The sequence below is a fragment of the Copadichromis virginalis genome, linkage group LG13 (assembly GCF_057382275.1).
Source record: "Copadichromis virginalis isolate Kocher_CV1m ecotype Utaka linkage group LG13, C_Virginalis_male_GT1.1, whole genome shotgun sequence".
NCBI lineage: Eukaryota > Metazoa > Chordata > Actinopteri > Cichliformes > Cichlidae > Copadichromis > Copadichromis virginalis.
Genome location: NC_140630.1, coordinates 29,774,221 through 29,796,151, shown reverse-complemented (window position 1 = coordinate 29,796,151; position 21,931 = coordinate 29,774,221). Strand labels below are relative to the sequence as shown.

The 21,931-nt window shown below is 40.8% G+C and overlaps 1 protein-coding gene across 1 annotated transcript; it reads right to left on the bottom strand.

Moving 5' to 3' along the window:
• Window positions 1-685: 685 nt before the first annotated feature.
• Window positions 686-19,948, bottom strand: slc1a4 (solute carrier family 1 member 4). The gene is made up of 8 exons (XM_085478423.1): window positions 19,259-19,948; window positions 10,464-10,506; window positions 8,989-9,054; window positions 5,932-6,098; window positions 5,554-5,787; window positions 4,751-4,945; window positions 4,505-4,639; window positions 686-4,161 (listed from the first exon to the last, which is right to left on the bottom strand). Exons 1-8 carry the CDS (start codon window positions 19,771-19,773, stop codon window positions 3,933-3,935), a joined length of 1,584 nt encoding a protein of 527 aa, XP_085334549.1. The 5' UTR covers window positions 19,774-19,948; the 3' UTR covers window positions 686-3,932.
• Between the last annotated feature and the right edge of the window lie 1,983 nt (window positions 19,949-21,931).

The following is a 21,931-nucleotide window of genomic DNA, read 5'->3' as shown; positions in this document are numbered from 1 at the left end:
ACTGACAGTATGAAGTTGGTTTAATTACTGAATTCAGTCAGTGGATCTAAGCATCATTACCTGTAAAATAATCTATAATAATAATAAACTACAGCCACTGTGTGTATCAGTCCAACGCGTGAATTCACCACATTACTGCAAGCTAACCTGTTTATCCTGCTGTTCATGCAACATTTGTTTGCATTTATGTTCACACATCATATACAGATCCAATATGTGATTAAAATGAAGACATTTCATGTAATCTTTAAATCTGCAGTATATTAAGTGTCACTGAGCAGTTATTACATCTTTCTCCATCTCTGAGTGAATCTAGCTCTTTGACCTAATTTCTTGGCTCCTAATATTCACCCTTAAAATCTAGAAGTGGTGCAAAAATGAGCCCTTTACTCTTTGGATATGTACTGACTCCCAGAATATTTTTTCCCAGCAGTTGGATGCTTCAGATATTAAATCTACTTGTCTCGTGACTGTTTCCAATATACTTAAAAAATATGGCTTGATTATAATATTTCACCTTTCACTATATTAAACAGCAAATTTAAAAAACAAGAAAAATGTCTACAAAAAGAACTTTGCACAGCAAAGAAAGCAAATTGGAGTTGTTCGAGCTGTGAGAGTGTAACACAGAAATAACTGCCCCTTTTGGGTGGCTTAGATTGATACAAGCAGGAATCAAAACAGATCATTTGGGTTGCATGACAACAAAAAAACTTTAATAACTTTTAATGTTGACAGACAGCAAAAATAACAGGAAAGTGACAGCTGTACAGACGGCACAGAAATGTAGCAGCTATTCCTAAAAGAAAAGAGGAGGAGGTCATCAGAAACACTGGCAGGTGAAGTTTAGTTAAAAAGTGTACAATAAGGACAAATATATTTGAAACTGTTAAAAGGATAACATACAAATAATACAAAAAAGTCAAACTAATTGCAATAAATTAAAATATATATCACACATGTACCACATCATGTGTAATTACATGTGATTGTACAAGATACAGTTTACTAAGCTTTAAGTTAAGAGAGAAATTGTTAGCTTATAAAAATCAGGTGTGAAATCTGTACCATTGAGTAATAAGTCCTGAAACAAACTAGTTTACATCCTCTTTAAAGGAGACAACTAAAGTAGCACCACCACATCATAACGAGCGTCTCACAAGTAAGGGGACAGCGACATGAATGACTTCATTTCACACATGAAAAAACAAAACAAAAAAGAATCCCTCACTTCTGAGTATTCTTCATTTGAAAATACAGAATCATGTCACAAGAGCAAAGCAGTCTCATCACCAGCTGTTAAATGACAGATCAAATAAATAGCAGATATCACCACTGTCATGCAGTTTCAGACAGATGCAGAAAGAGATGCAAGCAGCTTAGTACTTTCACATAACTGCCAGCAGAGGGCAGCAAAGACTCATCCTGCTGCTCAACCAGCAGAGATTTGGCGGTCACGCAAAACCATAAATCAGCAGGACATCAGATATGAAAATCGCATCCCAGGTTACCACAAAGTATTGAGGGGCACCATCTAGACTCATATCAGTCAGTGAGCTCATTTGTGAATATAAAATTATGTAGTAAGCGAGAAGAGTAGGATTCAGATGCTCTGACACAGCTTAGGATGCACCTCTTAAAAACAATAAAATATAAATATTAATAAACATCATATAATTTCCACTCTGGTGTCATAATGTCATGGCACAGGACTCGGACATCACTGAGAAAAATCACCCCGATAATCAAAGGATGGATTTGCAACAAAATAATGTGCAGCGTGATATGAACTGCAATTTGGTCCAGTATTTGAGTGTAAACATTTGATGAGGATTTAGATTTTTGAATGAATGACTTATGAATTTGCTGTGATTTCTCAGACACACCACTGTCAACTACTGACCTTACTGACAACTTCAAGTTTCACATGTGATCTTCAATAAAAGCAGACCTGGAGTGTCAAAGAAGTGTGGTTACAGTACTCACAAACAAACTGTTAGCTTTAACAGTATCAACGGCTTATATTAGTCCTTCAAATACACACGCTCTGGCAGCTGTGTGTGAAGTATTCAACTTTTTAAACCATTTTTTAACATCTTTTCCCCATTTTCTGTTGAATGTTCATATTAAACATAGTTAAAGTTTGCCACATTTACATTTAGCATATGTAAATATAATCACTGTGAGGCAAAAGCTCAAACAGCTTCTGACTGCCCAGAATACCAAGTCTCCAAACGTTTTCGACTTTCATAAAGTAAAGGTCATATAGCTTACAAGAACAGGGTGCTTCTCCTCTGCTGGCTTCCAGAATGTAGCCAATCAGAACAAAGGGGGCTTTAAGAATGGGGCTCTTAAAGACACAATAAAATGGCTTATTTCAGACAAAGTATAAACTGAGGTGCTGCAGAATGGGCTAGCATAGGGCTAACATAAATGAGACATTTATGGACAGTAAATCATCCAAACCTGTTTTTGACTCCCAGAATAAGAATAGCAAGCTAGAAAATAAACATCCTTCAATAATTTTATATCTATATCATTATTATATTTGTCTAGTTAGCCACAGTTGTTAGTGTCAAGTGGGCTTCCCTGGACTTAGTCTAAACACCTGACATGATACTTAGCTAAGAAAAGAAGTAAAGTGATAAGTTAAAAAATTCTAGCATAGCTTACTGTTAGCATAGTGTTAACACAGCTTTAGCTGGTTAGCAAACAAAAAAGAAACCAAACTAGCTATGTTTCAGACTCCTTGGTAGCATAGCAATAATGCTCTTAGCTATATTTTCTTTTTAATAAAATAGCTAAAATCAGTGTAGCTAAACATCAAACAAGTATGTTGTCACAAAAAGCTAAGAAATATGCCAGTATGTACAACCTTAACCTAACTTAAAAAGGCTGATGTACATTGAACTTTAAAGAGCAAAAACGACTTTTAAGCTGCTCTCATTACAAAATTGTTGGCATCTGCTTGTAAAATGCTGATGTCAGCTTTTTCCCTGTAGTAATATTGATGTGAAGAATGGTTGTTTTCTCAGAGATAAATAGGGTCTTGTTTTATTTAGAGAGTAGACCATACAATTGACCTTTCCCTCATGAGAACATAGGGCAATACATGCAGACCAATATTCTAAGGAGCTTGGAAAGAAAGCAACTTGACTCCTTTGGGTTTCTTGAAGATGTTTTACAGCTGTGAAGCTTCTTCAGTTCTAAAACCTCTTAACAGGCCTTGTAAACTTTTCTCTGGATTATGAAAAATATTACTTTCAAACTGAGGCCCAAATAGTTACCACAATTACCACTTCAACCTAACCTGACACTACAAAATGTGTTGTTTTCATCCAGCTATTCAAGTAAGGGACATCAAATTGAAGTAAAGCGCATACCCAGACTTTGACCAGTACTTAAACAATGACAGACATCGTCAAGATTGGTTAAACACTCTTACTTGTCAGCATCTGTTGAGTTGTTAATCCTCTATAGTTTAAGCATGTCATGGTATTTGCAGTCTGAAGATAAAAAGAAATAAATGCACTTCATCATGTCCTGTTATACAAAGCTGCCGATGAGCAGTGACTGGAGTAAGATGAACATAACTGTCACATTTATGGGAATGTTTTAGACTTGGTATGTTTCTGTCACTGTTCATGTCAAAATGCTTTAATAAATAAAATGTAAAATACAAAAACTATTGACTTAAGTGACTGGGCAAATCATTTCAGTGTAAATTATTCTAAAATTTCATATATATTCAATTTAGCATTAAGATGCCAGAATGGAAACCCAATTTTAAAAATAACAGTGACACTATGTGGACTTTCCATGCTCTAGCAGGCATTTTTTTGGCCTTACACTGAATCAGAATGCTTCCACAAAAGCAGCATGTCAGAGATGTCAAAGGTAAAAGGTCAAGAAAGGAAAAAGTCTTGCTGGGATCACAGCACTGACTCAATGGCTTCCGGCATAGCTTCTAAGGCTTTGGCTTGATGCGTGACTAATGGAGATGTCTCCTCCTCTGCCTGGACGTTGGCCACCGCCTCCACTCGGACTTCCGACAGCTCCCCCTCCTGTTGATGCTTCTTCATCTCCAGCTGGTTTATGTGGTGGAGGATTCCCGCGCCAAGAGCGTCGCCCTCCACGTTCACTACAGTGGTGGTACGATCTCTGTTCACAAAGAGAACATTTGTGACAAATTTTGTGATGATGATGGCATCAAGGCAGACAGAAGGTTGTACTAACAAAAGGCCTTTGCTTTTCAAAAGAAGAATTGAACTTAGTATCATAAAGAAGAACCTGTATTTTAAATATGACCTATTTCCATTTGTTTGTTTAACCTATGTGTGTGTTTGCTCTAGGAAAATACTGCAGGGGGTTTCTGTTGGTCCTACAGTTGGGAAACGCTGATCTAGTTGGGAAACTCTGATCTAGTTGGCTTACTATACGCTAGGTGAGGTGTAGGTGTACGTGATCATCTGTAGTCTCCTATGTTTTCTAATATGACACTCACACAATCCAGTCAACAGCTAGCATGAGGGACAGGTCGTTGGTCGGCAGGCCGATGGCCTCCAGGATGATGGCAATGGTGATGATGCCACCGGCTGGGATGCCTGCTGCACCAACACTGGAGGCTGTGGCCGTCACCCTGGAAGTGTGATTCACAATGAAACACAATAAATTTCCACCTGTTTATGCCAGTAGGAAATGTTGGTGGTATTATTGCTTAATAAAAGTTTTTCTCATTCCCTTAACTTACAGGATTGTGAAGATCTGCCCAGCGTTCAGCTCGGTATTGTTGAGCTGAGCAATGAAGACGGCAGCGATGCACTGGAAGATGGCAGCGCCATCCATGTTAACCGTGGCCCCAATGGGCAGAATGAAGCGGCTGATGCGTTTGTCCACACCATTATTCTCCTCCACACACTTTATCATAGAGGGTAGAGTTGCTGAACTAATGAGAGAAGAAAAATGCAAATGAAAAAAATCTTTCTTTTTTTTTGGTGTCTGTCACACTGATTTTTGGAAGGTTTGTGTCCCATTACATCTGGCCTAAAACTAACATACCAGCAGAACACCGTACCAATAGTCAAACATGGTCGTGGTGGTTTGATGATTAGGGGCTGCTTTGCTGCATCAAGATCTGAAACTTGCCATGATTCACTGAAGCATTAACTCTGCTGTCTACCTGAAGCTCAAATTAATTATGCAGAAGGACAATAATCCAAATCACACCATCAAGTCCACCTCTGAAAGTTTTTGGAGTTGCCCATTAAAAGTCTAGATTTAAATCTGACTGATACTTTGGCCGTTCATGCTCAAAAACTCTCCAATTTGGCTAAATAAAAACAATTCTACAAAGAAGAGTGGAAGAAAATTCCTCCACAGTGATGATGTTCATAATAAATATGCAAATATGCAAAAAATAAGAAATCACGAAGGGCCAAATACTAAGACTTCACTAATATTACATGTCAACTTTTTATTTACATACATTTATATTCATTGATTTGCAGGTTCCCTGTAACATCTCATCAGTGATTCTGCAATGTACCAGTATACCTGGAGCAGGTTGCGAAGGCAGTGGTGAAGGGTGTTATTAGGCCAGACAGGAAACTGAAGGGGTTCTTGCGCGTTAAACCAAAGTAGATGAGGGGTAGGACGATGCCTCCATGGATAACGTGGCCCAAAATCGAAGCAAAGATATATTTTCCCAGGCTGGTGACCAGAAGAACCACATCTTCCATCTCCACAATTTTACTGCCCACTAGGAACATGATGCCAAAGGGGATATACCTAAAGAGACACAGGAGAAAGGAAGAGTCAAATACAACAATAAATAGCGCAGCACAGACAGTCAATGTCTATCCTTATTTAACTGACTAATAAATGTCATAAAATATCCCCACATTTCAATAAATTTCATCCAAGAGCACTTACCACATGATCCAGGACACCAGCACCATGGTGGCTTCGTTGAAAGCATTGAAGAAACGGATGAGTTCCTCTCCCTCGTCACCCAGTTTCCTCAGCGCCACACCAAACACCATGGCAAACAGCACCAGACCCAGAATGTTCATGCCATCTGTTTCTGTACCATAAGGGACCTAAGGCACCAAGCAGAGTCACACTGTAAGAGCCTGAGCATACTGACAAGACGGTGTTAAGAAGGGCTGTCAAAAACCTAGTTGGTTTAAGTGAAAAGGGAGCAAAACACAGAAGAGGAAAGGGTCTCCAGCCATGCAGAAGGTTTGACAAATGTATCTTGGCAAGAGCATCTGTTTTACTAAGACTTAGTGTCACTGAAAGTACATTAAAGAGCTTGAGTGGAAGAATCTTTTCTTGGAAAGTGAAGAGCTACAGCATTACCTAGGCAGTGGTTGACCGTGCAACTTTACCAGATCCCTTTCTTTTTTCATTCTGTCCATATAAAAGCAAAGTTGAATCACACAGTTTCAGCTGCCCACAAATAGCAACAATACGCTTCTTCTCCTGAGTTGCTTCAGAAGAATTTACAGTTTGAGAGAATAACAACTAACAAATTTTCATGACACAGAATTAAGTTTTTTTGGCTCTCGCTCGCCTCATATTTACGTCAGCTCATATCTTAACACTAGCCACTCACTACTGTGAGGTTGTACTGTGAATGCTTGAGATTAATCCTCTGAGAACTATGACTCTCTGTAGAAACGTTTGATCAGACTGGACCAAAGTGGTGGTCCACTGACCCATAATTCAAACTGCCTGCAAGGCTAAAATTGCTTGTTGATCCAACTTGATCCAACTTAGCTAAGAAAACAAGTTGAAACACTTCACACAATAGGAGTTCCACACTGATAATCACACATTGAACTCTTGGATGGAACCTTATGTGTATCCTTTCATTGTGGAAAGATAAACTTGTCAAATAATAGAGCTTGTGTAGACTGCAGTAGTATATACGACACCTTTTGCGTGCTGCAGAGTGTGTATGTGCGAATGCAAAAGTCTGGAGGCAGTAGAAGTATTCAGTGAACTGGATGACAAATAGGGACAAGGACAAATCCTGTGCTCAATCCCTTTCCATTGTGCTGAGCTCTCCCACAGCTACACCAGCTTCATCCCCTGGCACTGGGGTGGGTGTGTAGGGGGCGACAGTCCACCAAGACCCACGGCACACAAATACCATGGACCAATGCCAAAATCAGATTCCCCCCACTGTTCCCCCATACTGGGTCAATGGGGACAAGCCATAGCTTCTAGGGTGAAGCATTAGGATTTAAAGATTATCCTCAAAATTTAACAAGTTATATAATCAAATAGAGTAACTTATAAAACTTCTCTTTGCTCTTTAACGATCCTCGAGTACAAACAAGCTACTTGAGTGCAAGTGCTACTAAAAACCTTTAAAAGTGCTTCCTTGTATTAACTAACAGGATGCTGCTGTGGTACAAGCCTAAAAAGGCTTTTGTACTATTCCCTAAATGCTTTTGTTTAGCAGTCTGTGTACCATTATGCATCTGTTAGCCGGCTTCCGATCGACTGTCTCTCCTGCTGACAAATAAGCAAAGCCATCATACACTTGTCTATGATGCAACATCCACTACAAGTAGCAGGCAAGTGGCAATCAAGAAATCTGGTGCTGGTCCTCTGTCAGGATTTTGTTTTTCCTTCCTAGTAAAGACCAGCACATCATGTTGCCTCACATCAGGCATGCAGGCCATCTTGCTGGGTCAAGATGACCTGCATGGTGGCCAACACCTGCATGTAATCGTAAGGGCCTGGTTGCTACAACAGTTACTGTGTGAAACTCCACTTTTGTCTTTCACCTTTTTGTCCTGCCTCCCCTCACGCTGCGGATGGCCGCCCCTCCCTGAGCCTGGTTCTGCCGGAGGTTTCTTCTTGTAAAAGGGAGTTTTCCCTTCCCACTGTTGCTGAAATGCTTGCTTATAGGGGGCGTCAACTGATTATTGGGGTGTTCTCCCTCTTATTGTATATATAATATATAAAGCACCTCGAGACAGCTATTGTTCTGATTTGGCACTGTAGCTTATGAAGCCATTGTAGTAATATAGTTTTGTTGCCTGGCAATCAAAAAGAAAAAAAAAGCACTCAAGACAAAGATGCCTTTAGCTAACTCAGACTGCTGAAGCTTCATATAAGCTTATATTAAAAAGTATTCAGTATTTACTAGATTTATTTAGCCTGCGGTTCTTTTCTAGTGTTGTCACAGTATAATCACAGTATGGAATAATAACTTGTGGAAAACATGTGAGCACTAGATAAAGATAACTGCACTATATGAGTCCAGCATGCTTTTTAGTAGCAGAAGAAAATGCATGGATGGATGGTAAATGCAAAAAACCCTGTTTACGCTTGTCCACACTTTTAAGAGCATGCATGTCCCTGCATGTGAGACATGTATGTGAGCATGTCCCCTCACATTCACGTTAGTGATAGTGTCAGTCTACACAGTTGTGTTCTAAAGTTACTAAGTGACTTGTTTTTCCCTTTTTGAACACCTTTTATCTATAAAATCAGATTATGACATCAAGAAATTATAGGAAATATATCAATACTTAGAATTTAAGAGTACTAAAACTAGTACTAGAAGCACTCATTGAGTAAATATTTATCTAACAATTATTTGGCACCAGTGAGCTAAAGACAGATTAAAAACTCATAAATAAAAATGACTGGCCTTTAGCCTTATTTGTAGTGATTGTACTGTTCACATGGCTATCAGCATTTCACCATCAGCCTTGACCCTCTTTCCCAAAACCAGCTCTTTCATTAGACGTGCACATACTGCTTATTCAGTGGTTTTGCACCCACGGGTGACTGACATACAAACAAGGTGCTCAGAGCAAACGTGTACCTCAAGGATGGACGATGGCTCAACCTCCTGTTGACAGAGGTAACTGTTTGATGAGAGCACTTTCCTTTCGTAATCTGGTACTTTACGTGTTACGTAGTCTGCATGCAAAACTTCACGCAACAGACGTTCCCAGCTTTTACCTTTTGGTAGAGGGTCGTCCCATTGGTATCATTCCCCACAGCAACCATCTTGTAGTCGGTTGCGTACTGTAACATAAAGAAAGAAACATGTGCTTGTTTATTTTGTTGTATTGCTGAAATAAATTAATGTTTTTAGAAATTGAATTCTAATCTAATATGACATCTGTAGAGTTGCTTTTTGAATAATCAGGTGCAACTGCTTTAAATAGTACATTTTACAGACATTGCTGAGGAACAAAAGGGAACCCACAAGCTGCCACTGACCCCCTTTTTAAAATATGATAGATGTTTCCTATACCAGTCTTCCTCGGGGGTTTTATTTTCTGATTTCCCATGGGCCTCTTCTTGGTTGCGCAGGTTTAAAAAATCCTGGACATTTTCAGGCTATGAGTAGTTCACTGTGTCAGTACTTTTTGTAGGAGACTTGGGACCCCGTTGGACACGGTCCACTGATGTTCAGTCTTTTCAGTAAACAGAACTGCAACAATGCCCCCTTTCCCTCAAAGCATTTCTTTAGACACCCCTATAGGGTAGAGGTTTCCAACATCTCCTAAAGATCTATATGAGCTTAAAAAAGTCTTGGTTCTTAAACGATCTTGGGCATGTAGGCACACAGAGTAGATGGGTATAGTCTCAAATGAAAAAGCCAGCTATCCAATAATCCAAATCTCACACATCATTTGTTTAAACGTCTGTTTAAACATCGAGCTGCCTGTCATTTTGTGTAAATCCCCCCTCTCCTCTGCTTTCTTGGTCTAATCCACTGTTGGAGCCGTTCCCACGGGGGGCTCTACCACAGCATATACTGAGTGTGTGGGGGTACACTGAACTCTGTAACCTGGCTTCACTTTAAACACTTTTTCACTCTTTCTGTGAGAAATAACTGACTTATTTGTGTGTGTGTGTTTGTGTGTGTGTGTGTAATTTACAGGTGTGGTTTAGGAGAAGTTTAAGGTTTGATGAAGTGTGTCTGTGCGTGATTAAAAGAGTGTGAACATGCTTTCCTTTCTCCCTGTGTGTGCATGTGTGTATAGTTAATTTCTATCACTTCATCTCCAAATATTGAATTTTCCAGGTCCTTGTTTTAGCTGTAACAGCCAGGATGTTGTGCGATGGAGCGGCCCGTGTTGAGGAGTACCGAGGCGAGGTGGGTTGCTAGGCTAGCTTTAATGGAATGGTTTCGCCATGGTAACGGCTGGTGAGGGACAAGAAAAAGAGGTGTTCGGGTGAACAGGGGAGCGCTGCGGACCCTATTCTGGATGTCTCCTCATTAAGAGGCTCTTGGTGCTCTAACCAGGATTTATGGCAACTCTAAATGGATTTGTAGGAGCATCCGTGTGGTTGGGAAAATAAATTTGAATGAACAATCTGCACGAGACACAGGTGATACAGGAAAGAGGACAGAAAGAGGAGGATAAAAGGAGTGTGTGTCTGCGTGTGTGGGGGTGGGCAGGAAGTAAGGAGCTGGCACTCACAGAACGAAAGGCAGCAGCCACCAAGTTTGCTGGAAACAAATTCCTGAGAACGGAAGCAAAAACAAGTTAGCGCCACAGAAAATTACAGTCATCTCAGTCCTGTTCTCCTGTGTGAGCCACTTTATCTGAACAAATGGTAAAAGGCCAACATCTACAACAAGATTGGACAAGTGTTTCAGAATCATGTGGCTATCCCACCCGAACAGTAAATTCTCAACAGGATTCGTTTATCATCGTCGTATCTTGGCCTTTTCCCAGGATCCTCCCTAAAGTTTGCAGCCCAAACTCCCTGATAAAACATGTTCGGACACGAACCTGCTGTCTGTTTCAGCTTTTCGTAAAACAAATTAGCGAGGTCTTACCTAGGGTTAGTTATCTTTCCCTGGAGCTTTCACTGTTCTCCAGTCAACTAAAGGTAAAGCAAAGTCAGGCAGATGCGGAAAATAAAATTAGACTAAATTTAATCGCTTTATACTTTTCAAACTCTAACTCAAGCACTGCAAGTCTCACATACTACTCAGTTTCTGGTACAAAACTGATGCACAGTGTAGTGAAGATTCATATTTTCTTAAGTTTTCTTTTAATTAATTTCCTTTCTATTCTTTCTTCATCGTTATTTGGCTGCTGTTCTTTTGTCAAATGCTCGACAAACTTTACTTGAGCTCTGCATTACCATAGCAAAAGGCTACAAAATTTCTTGGCAACACGTTCCAATAGTGACTGAGATATTTTGCCAACATGAAGCACTACTAACAGTGTCACTACTACTAAGAGTGTCAGTACAATCTTGTGTCTAACATGGTCATAAGAAGCACTCACAGGAGAACACTGATTGCAACTGAGATTATCTTAGATGTTACTTTGACATGTCTCGATGCATTCTCAATGATCCAGGTAAGGAAATCCCTAAAAGTTGATTCTGTTCATCAGTCGAGACTGAAGAAGTCACTTGTCACTGTCTCTCACTGAAAATGCTACGTCCAGATGAACAGAATCAATTTTTTGGGAGTTACTTTGTCAAGTAACAACCACCCAAATGCTGCTGCAGGCCAAGCACACTTTCTGAATGCCAGAAAGTCCCCGATGGCAACATCTTGCAACTTGTCAAAGAGTGCACGGCATTCATCCTGCACCTGAATTTACCAGATTGCCAGAATCTGAATATCACAGAGTATAAGTGACATTGCTGGTTAGCGATCAGGTACACCTGTATGTAGTCCATAATACTGGATTTTGGATCAGCAATAGACACACAGTATTGCTGTTTTGTTTTTTCCATAATTTGAATCATGACAGTAATAACAGCATGGGAAATGTGACATAATCACAATAGTCAGTTACTAAAAGACAGTGAGGAACAATAGGAGTAATTTGGCACTGAGATGATTTTTTTGTCTTTGATATTTATGGCAACCTCAGTAATGCAGAGGATAATAACCAGATTTACAGGGAGTTTATTATTCATCCTCAAAGTGAACAGCCTACTTTGGTTCATTATCCCTTTTGTCGTTATAAATCCCTCATTCAAACATTTTCTTGACAGATTGTCACAGACAGAGTGTCAAGGAGTTTATTTTCACTACTGTAAGATAATCATGCAGGGATTACTAGAAGCCTGCAGGCCCTTTCTACGTACTGCTGTGTGTTTGTTGTAACGTTATCCTCTGGGGTCACACTGTATTGTGCAAAGAAATACAGGCTTTGCTCACATCTATTCCCATGGCCAGACCAGAGCCAAGCAATTCAGCTCATAGCACCATGACCCCGTCAACTCTGCCTTGAGTTCAGGGACAAATGCTGCTTCAGCTGTTGAATATCTCAGCTCCCCAGGACACGCTGGCAGGTAGCCACAATATTTTCACTTAGTCTTTTCTTTCCTTTCCTGATGTTGCAAACAAGTGATATGTTTTTGCAACCCAAGATTCCCTAAATTCTTTTCCTTTATATGAAGGCAGTCAGGTTTCATCCTAGCACATGACCACAGCGAGAATCTGGATTAAGCCTGGGAACCCAGAAGTGAGCTGGCATGATTTTCCCAGAGTCTCCCTAGAGGCCCACTGTCTCTCTGTGGACTGATGTTACATAATAGCTTGACTTTCTAATTAATCGAAGCCAAGTATCATGAATGATCATTTCAAGGCCTAATTCAAGTCCAATGATGTGATCTGAAATGACCTGTCTGTCTGTTGCTGGTTCTTCTGGTTTTTAGATGGCACTTAATGCAACAGTTTACAGGTCTTTCTACTGGATGGACACATCCAGCCAGTAGATCTAGTGGTATAAATTTGTGCTTCAGCTTTGATGAGAACATTTTTGAATTTTTATTAATGTATAACTCAGTATTAAATAGCTGATGTGTGTGGCTGTGAATTGTCCTCCTACAGTTTATGAATGCAGGTTACTTCCCAAACTTGCTAGCTTTAGCCTCTCGTTAAGATACGTTCACTTTTGGCAGTAAACGCCAATATAGTCCTAGCTAAAATGCTAACAGTAAATCTTCAAAATGCAAAGTGCAGAAACCTCAGCCTTATTAAGAAGATGAAAATAAAATGCTTATTAGTTTCTTAAATTAGCGAGCATTAGCTTTCCATGCCTTAAATAGTTAGTTGCTATCAAGCAGAATTGGTAAGCATGTTTCAGAAACAAGTTAAAACAATCCAAAATATACGTTTAGTCCTAAAAGCTAGCAAAGAAAAGCTAAAATATAGAGAGGTTATTTAAAAAATGGGCAGGCTAGCAAGCCACAAAGCTAACACTAGCGTTTTGATACTTTGACACAAATAAAACTGACTGGCTGAACCTTCAGGTTTTTAGTCAAACACCACGTGCCTGGTAGTGCACTGAATAAATAGACTATCTGGAGTGGGGGGGAAATAATGTAATACCCTGTGATATGACACGTGTTTATGGAACATAGACAGCAGAAAGCATGGACAAAGCTTCTGGGTGGGAAAAATGAAACCATTGCTGAAGTGTCTTAAACCTGCATTCAGTCCACCAGGTGTTGATACAGTATCTGTGGTTTCAAAAAGTCTTGTGGAAGTTTATGGGAAAATAGCATTGTGAGTAAATGTTTCCAATGAAGTCTGTTATGTAAATTGTGGCTGTACTATGTTTCGAAAAGAAGGAATATCTACGCTATGCTCATTGGCTAAAGGCTTGTGATTTAGAAGTTGTTAGGCAATGTGTGAGTGGTTTCACAGTCAGACCTGCCCCACCTCATCCCATATTTGAAGCCGAGATGAAGTCGAGACAGCAGAAACTAATCTTGAGGCTTGACAGACTTCAGAAAGCAACAGGGGTGACGTCACAACAGCCACCATCTTTCACACTGTCTATATCAAGAAAATGCACAGTGATTTATCTGGTACTAAGACTAGCCCCCCTCAACCTGCTCCACCTGCAAAGTTAAATGTTAGCTTTTTCAATAGTACCTGAATCAGAAACTTGTTAAAATGAATATTCCCAAAATATTCTTACTTTCTGAATCAATAGCTTTGCTCAAATAAATGAACCTTAGTCTATATGTAGCAGAAAACGACACTCTCTTCACTGGACTTAGCTTTTGCGTTCTGTCCTGTTCTGATGTAACCCACTGTGAAATTTACACCATCTGAATACCTGCAAAAGCATAAAGTATGAGAAATAACAGCAGCATGTCCACCTGCTATCATGATAAGGGAGATGTGCTAGCTGTTTGCACTACAGTCTGCTACAGGCTCTGCACCTCTTTGCCTTCCCCAAAATACATCCTACTATTTCAACAGCTGTCAGCTTTCCCTCACACTGTGGGAACTTATTATTAACCACTGAAGGCTGCTGAAGAACACTGATATTTATAGGCTAGCAGCAAAGCTTTCATGAACAACTGCCATGCTGGAAAAAAAATCAACCAACTTTACAAGGAGTTGAGTTGAAAATTGTACCACAGAACCTCTACCTGTATAATCAAGAGTTTGCCCCAAAGACACTGTGTCTCTTCATAATCAGTGAAAAGCCATCAGTAGATTTTTTATTTGTGCTTATTTGTCCCCTGGAAGCCATCAGACTGCAATCTGGGCTCTATAAAGTATCCCCTATCGGGCACATTTGTGTGTAACAGTGGGGTCAAGATACACTCTTAACAGTGGCAGCTAACTTAGGTTAAAAATAATCCATTATTACAGGTACTTATGTTATGGCATGGTGTCGATCAGATGTGACATGACTCTGCAAAGGTCTGCTGTGCAACCCTCCTTTCCCTGCTGTAAGTGGCACTTACAGCTCCTCTAATTACATCAGAGGTTAGACAAGCATTTGTAGCAGCATGGCATTGTAAAGCGGCAATCAACTATTTAAAAGCAAGAAGGGCTTTAAATACTTTAAGTAAAAGTACTCATTGATACAGTCATCGGATTGCAGTGAAGGTGGAGCAGATTTTTAGTAAAACTGACATCTGCTTTCTGATACAGCTCTGAAAATAAGTGCAGAGGGTTACAGGTGATGCAAGTAAAACTAACTATTAGGCTACACTGACACGTAAAGTTCTTTAAGACGAGTGCAGTGCCCACTCTCAATCTGAGTGGGAACATTAAAACACTTTTAACTGTTAGGCAAAGCTTTCCATCCACATCAGAGCAGCAGAGCAGGGACGTGCAGAGGGGGGGGCTAGAGGGGCTTGAGCACCCGCCCCTTTCCTGATGGGTGCCCAAAGTGCCCTTTTGTTGAGGCAACTTTTAAATTTTTTTTATTTATTTATTTATTTTTTTTATGTGTGTGTGCGTGCGGAGTCCTGTCTGTGCCCCTCAACAATAATATTTAACTATTAATCATAGTTTTGCTAAATAAAAGGATCTGGCTTGCATCAGTCACATGATCACATTTAACCAATGATCGCCCTCGACGGCAGAACGCGCTGGTTACGAGCCGGGAACGAGCTCACAAAGAGCACGCGCATTTTTTGCGGTCCGGAGCTGTAGGAGAAACACAAGTTAACTCAGAGACACAGACTGATGCGACAAAACCAGTAAGTAGGTGTACAGCGTACACTGTAGTGTGTAGCACCCAGGAGTATTAGCTTATTACGTACACGTCGGTAAGTTGTCTTGTTGCAAATGACGAACTGAAACAAACGAGCGTGCTGTGTGTGCAACAGCGCAACAAACATTACCTGTCCTTTTATTAACTGCACAGGTAGTGCTGGTCATAGCTGCTGGCTACCTGTGCAAGGCTGTCATGGGTCTGTAGCTCTGTCACCGTTTTAGGGAACATATTTAGTTTTAAAGTAAGTTTCTGGGCATTTCCGGCCTTTCTGGAGGGATTATATTTCACTAAAAAACGATCTAATATGCATGTCCACATAATAATTATTATAATATATTAAAAAACACAAGCTGTATTTTAAAGAACATACATTAAGAAGCAGATTATATTAGATTTATATTTTAAATAAGACAAAATTTGGATTTTACAGCAGTAAAATGATTGTATCTCTACAGTTTAAACATGTAATAAACTTTGCCCTGCACAGAGTGGATAGTGAAACAAATGGAATCATCATAAATACATTATTTCATATTTATTACTTCCCCCCTCCTCATTGCTTTATTATTGTAGCTCTAGTAATAAATAATAATGTAAGGATTCTGGATCAGCACCATGATGCCCATAGTATATACAGTATTCTGAAGAAGGTCTAAAATGTCACTGTGTGTGCGTGCATGTGTGTGTTTTATTTAGCTGGATTTAAAAAAATATTACTCATGATATAACATTGTGCAGACATGCCTGGTAAGGACCTGAGGAGGAAACAGTAGGAGCTGTGTGAGGCTACTAAAGGCAGGGCTATAACATTTTTCTGTCATCATTTTATTATAGATTAAGTGCAAGAGTTGTTAGGTGTGGACAATTAGATTATAGTTTATTGCAATAGCAAGTTGTGCCTTGTTCTCAGATAGACAGCAAGTGGAGAGTGATAGATGAAATGATGCGATGGAAGGAAGAAGAGAAGCAAAGAGTGATTCACAGGCAGAGCCGAGTTTATGTCACAGTTTTTCGTTGCCTTATGGTTCCAAGCGCTGTCACCAATCTTTGCATTTTGTTATTATCTCATGACACTTGTTTAATCAGCTACCATCTCTCCTGTGGACTTTTTAATGTCCACAAGACTGCCAAGCAGCAGCACAGGAGGCGTATCGAGGCCAGGTTTGAGAACAACACAAACCCAAGGCAGGTCTGGGAGGGCATCAGGGCTATCACGGACTACAAAAGAAGAACACCATCACCCTCAGCCGACAGTTCTACTCTGGCTGAGGATCTAAATCTCTTTTATGCCCGTTTTGACAGGGAGAACACCGACCCTGTCCTGTCCCCTCTCCCCTCAACCGACCCTGCTCCGGTCCTGAGCACTCATGAGCTGAGGCGTGTGTTCCGGAGCATTAACACCAGGAAGGCGGCCGGGCCGGATGGAGTGCTGGGCCGGGTGCTAAAAGACTGTGCTGCGGACCTGGCGGACGTCTTCACCTCTATATATAACACCTCGTTGTCCTGTTCACTGGTACCATCCTGTTTCAAAGCAGCAACCATCGTTCCCATCCCAAAACAGTCAAATGTCACATGTCTGAACGATTTCAGACCTGTGGCACTCACCCCCATTCCCGCCAAATGCCTGGAGAGACTGGTCATTAAACACATCAGAGCTGCTTTTCCACCATCCCTGGACTCGCACCAGTTTGCATACAGGGAGAACCGGTCAACCGAGGATGCGATCGCCACAGTGCTGCACACATTACTGAAGCACTTGGAACACAGGAACACCTATGCACGGCTCCTCTTTGTAGACTACAGCTCGGCTTTTAATACCATCCGGCCATACAAACTCCGTCCCAAACTCCACCAACTGGGACTTAACTCCTCTCTGTGCAACTGGATTGTGGACTTCCTCACTAACCGTAGACAGAGTGTCAGAGTGGGTAAGAACACCTCTTCCACCCTTGTGGTCAACACCGGTGCCCCTCAGGGGTGTGTTCTGAGCCCTCTGCTATACACTCTCTTCACCCATGACTGTATTTCCTCCTGCGCGTCCAATCTCATTGTTAAGTTTGCAGATGACACTACAGTGCTCGGACTTATATCCAACAATGATGAGACAAACTATAGGACAGAGGTGCAACAACTAGAGTCATGGTGCCACGACAATAACTTGGTCTTAAACACCAAAAAGACCAAGGAGATCATTGTAGATTTCCGGAAGAGGGGTCATAACAACCATCTGCCTCTCTTCATTGGCAGTGAGGCGGTGGAGAGGGTGAGCAGTTTTAAATTCTTGGGGGTAACTGTGACCGAGGACCTGTCCTGGGGCAACCATATCACCTCAGTTGTACGGAAGGCCCAACAGCGCCTCTACTACCTGAGGAGACTGCGGAGCGCACACATTCCCAGATCTCTGATGTTGAACTTCTACAACTGTGCCATCAGCAGCGTTCTGACGTATGGATTTCTAGTGTGGTTCCCCAGCTGCACCAAGGCCGATCAGCAAGCACTCCAGCGGGTGGTGAAAGAAGCTGGCAGAATTATTGGAACAAGTCTGCCAGAGATCAGTAATATCTTCCCCACTCGCTGTCTGAGGAGGGTGCACAGTATCCTGCGGGACCAACATCACCCTGCGTACCACCTTTTCCACCTGCTGCCCTCAGGGAGAAGGTACAGGTCTATACAGGCCAGAACAGCCAGACTGGCCAACAGCCTGTATCCACAGGCTGTGAGGCTCCTGAACTCTCTGCCCCCCTCTCACGGACAATAACCATATCCAACTTCTTAATTGCAATGAACTGGTTTGCATTGGTGCATCATATCTTTATTCTCTTCCCCCTCCTGCCCCCCCCCCCCTCTTTCTTAAATAGATAACTATCATATCTGATATCATATCTCACAGTACAATAATATTGAATGGGTTGCATTGTTGTATTTTGTCATGTTTCTCAGGTCTTTGTCTGAATTTCTACGAACATTATTGCTAAGGATTGTCTTATTGCATTGGAGTCACACTGGGTTAAATATGTACACTTGGGTTTTAAGGGGTATTTATTATTTTCTTCTTTTTTTTGGGTTGTATGGAAGCCCCAAACGCAATTTCATTGTTCTTGACAATGACAATAAATAAATAAATACTAAATACTAAATACTTTAATGTCTACAGTCTCAGATCAACACAGCCCTGCCCTTCCCATATTAGATTCTTGATGAATGTGTGTTGTTGTTATTCAGCATGGTTCAATGTGCCCCTTTTTAACTTTGAGCACCCGCCCCTTTAAACCTCTCTGCACGTCCCTGCAGCAGAGTGAACTGTCAGTGGAAGATTCGACCTGAACATATAAAGCACTGTTTACAGATACACTGCAGGATACACTGACCTGCTCCACGGGGTCACTCGGATTGTGACATTGATCTTAGACACTTCCAAACAGGACCACCGTTGAAATCTTACTATAACTGTAATCACACTCATTTAGATAGTACACAGATAAAGTCTGCTACAGTGGCAGAGAGGACTTGGTTGTTTCAGTGGCGCACATGTGAGGCTTACTACAGCAGCCGTAGCCTTACTGAGCGTGTGCGCACGCATGCCTAGGATGACTGCGAGCGTGGAGCCATTCGTGTGTGTAACTAACCAGCATTCCCAAACCGCCCCGAGGCACGCTGTGCCACAGTTCCCATCAGATTCACTAGAGTACAGCACACAAATCCCCTTCTTGCCCCACTACCCTCTAACATGCTACCGTGTGCGCTGTTTAAGGCGATTAAAGAGGGCTCTTTACCTGGCCAGATCTAAGAAGGAGTCGGTGGTCTCCTTGTTGCTGCTGACGCTCTCCAGTCCCAGGTTGTTGGTGTTCAGGGCTCCCGCGCCCACTCCGGGTTTGATGATGAAAGCCAGGGCTACCCCGATCCCCGAGGCGATCAGCGTGGTCACCAGAAAGTAGGCGACTGCGATGCCCCCCAGCTTGCCCAGGGAGCGAGTGTCCAGGCTGGCGGCCCCCGATACGAGACTGCAGACGACGAGGGGCAAAATGATCATCTTCAGCATCCGGAGGAGCATCTCACCGGGGAAGGCGAAGTAGGTCATCTGCGCTTTGGTCAGGTTCATGCTGCGGACCATCATCCCGAGCCCGACGCCCACCAGCACGCCCGACACCGTCAAGATCACCAGCAGGTTCTTTCTCAGAAACTCCATCAGCTTTTCTCCGAGGCTCTTCTGCGAGCCCTTCTCCAGGATCTGGTCTGTGGATGCTGAGCCGGGCATGGCGTGTCCGTTTATCTCGCTCTTTTTCTCCATTTTTAATTTTTTCTATTATCTCCGATGCGGCGTGGAAAGCCCAGTCCGGTTTCAGACAGCGTGGGTAGGACACACGTTTCTGTGAAGGCTGGTCCGGCGTTCAACTCTGAGCGCAGAAGCGGCAGGGCGAGCCAATGGAGAGTGAGCGACGACACAAAAAGCCAAGTGGAACATGCGCACAAAAGGGGGTACTTTATACCAAAAGCAAATGATGCAAGAGCGTGGGATATTGCCAGGGTCCAGTACTGAATAAATAACTGAGGTTTTTATGATTGAAACAGCAGACAAAAAGCAATTCCACCGGAGTGCGCGCTCTGCTGCTTTTCTTGTCTTCTTCCTAATAATGCAAACACATGAAAGCACCCTTTCACGTCACTCATTTTCTGCACTCTTTGGAAAGCCCGCCCGAATCTTGGGCTTAGGACGAGAGCATCCTATTTCATGTCTGCTTTTAGTTATTCACTATAAATATTTACGCCCATAGGTATTTTAGTGAAATAGCTGTCTTCTCTTCATTTTCACACGGATCACACCAACATTTGTTTCTCTAACGGGCAGAAATAGTCAGTGCAGTGGGCCGTGTCTGTCTCAGCCTTTTTGGCATGGTAATGAGATTAATCGTGATCTGTCACAAACCCGTGCTGCTGCATGCTGATAATAAAATAACTGTTACTGTTTGCAATATTATGGATATTTTAGGAGCTTTATTAAACTTGTTTTTATGTTAAAGTATCGTTTTTACTCATAAATCTACGGTGGCCCCTAGAGACAAAGCACGTACAAACTCCAAAACACTTACAAAATCCAAAACACGTGCAAAATCCAAAACACATGCAAGCTCCAAAACACTTACAAAATAAAAAACACATGCAAAAGACAAAACACGTACAAAATACAAAAAACATGCAAAATCCAAAACACGTACAAAATACAAAACACATGCAAACTCCAAAGCACTTACAAAATACAAAACACATGCAAAATACAAAACACGTACAAAATACAAAACACGTACAATATACAAAACACGTGCAAAATACAAAACACGTGCAAACTCCAAAACACTTACAAAATACAAAACACATGCAAACTCCAAAACACGTACAAAATCCAAAACACATGCAAAATACAAAACACGTACAAAATACAAAACACGTGCAAAATACAAAACACGTGCAAACTCCAAAACACTTACAAAATACAAAACACATGCAAAATACAAAACACGTACAAAATACAAAACACGTACAATATACAAAACACGTGCAAACTCCAAAACACTTACAAAATACAAAACACATGCAAAATCCAAAACACGTACAAAATACAAAACACGTGCAAAATACAAAACACATGCAAAATACAAAAAACGTACAAAATACAAAACACGTGCAAAATACAAAACACGTGCAAACTCCAAAACACTTACAAAATACAAAACACATGCAAACTCCAAAACACGTACAAAATCCAAAACACATGCAAAATACAAAACACGTACAAAATACAAAACACGTGCAAACTCCAAAACACTTACAAAATACAAAACACATGCAAAATACAAAACACGTACAAAATACAAAACACGTACAATATACAAAACACGTGCAAACTCCAAAACACTTACAAAATACAAAACACATGCAAAATCCAAAACACGTACAAAATACAAAACACGTGCAAAATACAAAACACATGCAAAATACAAAAAACGTACAAAATACAAAACACGTGCAAAATACAAAACACGTGCAAACCCCAAAACACGCGCAAACTCCAAAACACATGCAAAATACAAAACACGTACAAAATACAAAACACGTACAATATACAAAACACGTGCAAAATACAAAACACGTGCAAACTCCAAAACACTTACAAAATACAAAACACATGCAAAATACAAAACACGTACAAAATTATGGAACGCCAGGACTGCCATAATGAATTAATTAAATACACCATTAAATAATTAATTAAATGTGGCAATAATTAATTAAAATTGGAATTAATTAATTAAATAAATAGTTATGATATATGTAATTAATTAATTATTGACACATTTAATTAATTATTTATGTATTTCACGTTTTAATTAATTATTGACACATTTAATTAATTAATTATTGACATATTTAATTAATTATTTATGTATTTC

Coding starts and splice junctions, on each gene's coding strand:
- slc1a4 (XM_085478423.1), bottom strand. CDS start 19,773: ATGGAGAAAAAGAGCGAGATAAACGGACACGCCATGCCCGGCTCAGCA. Junction 10,507..19,258: donor TCCTTCTTAGATCTGGCCAG/GTAAAGAGCCCT, acceptor TTCCGTTCTCAG/GAATTTGTTTCCAGCAAACT. Junction 5,788..5,931: donor CTGGTGTCCTGGATCATGTG/GTAAGTGCTCTT, acceptor GTGTCTCTTTAG/GTATATCCCCTTTGGCATCA.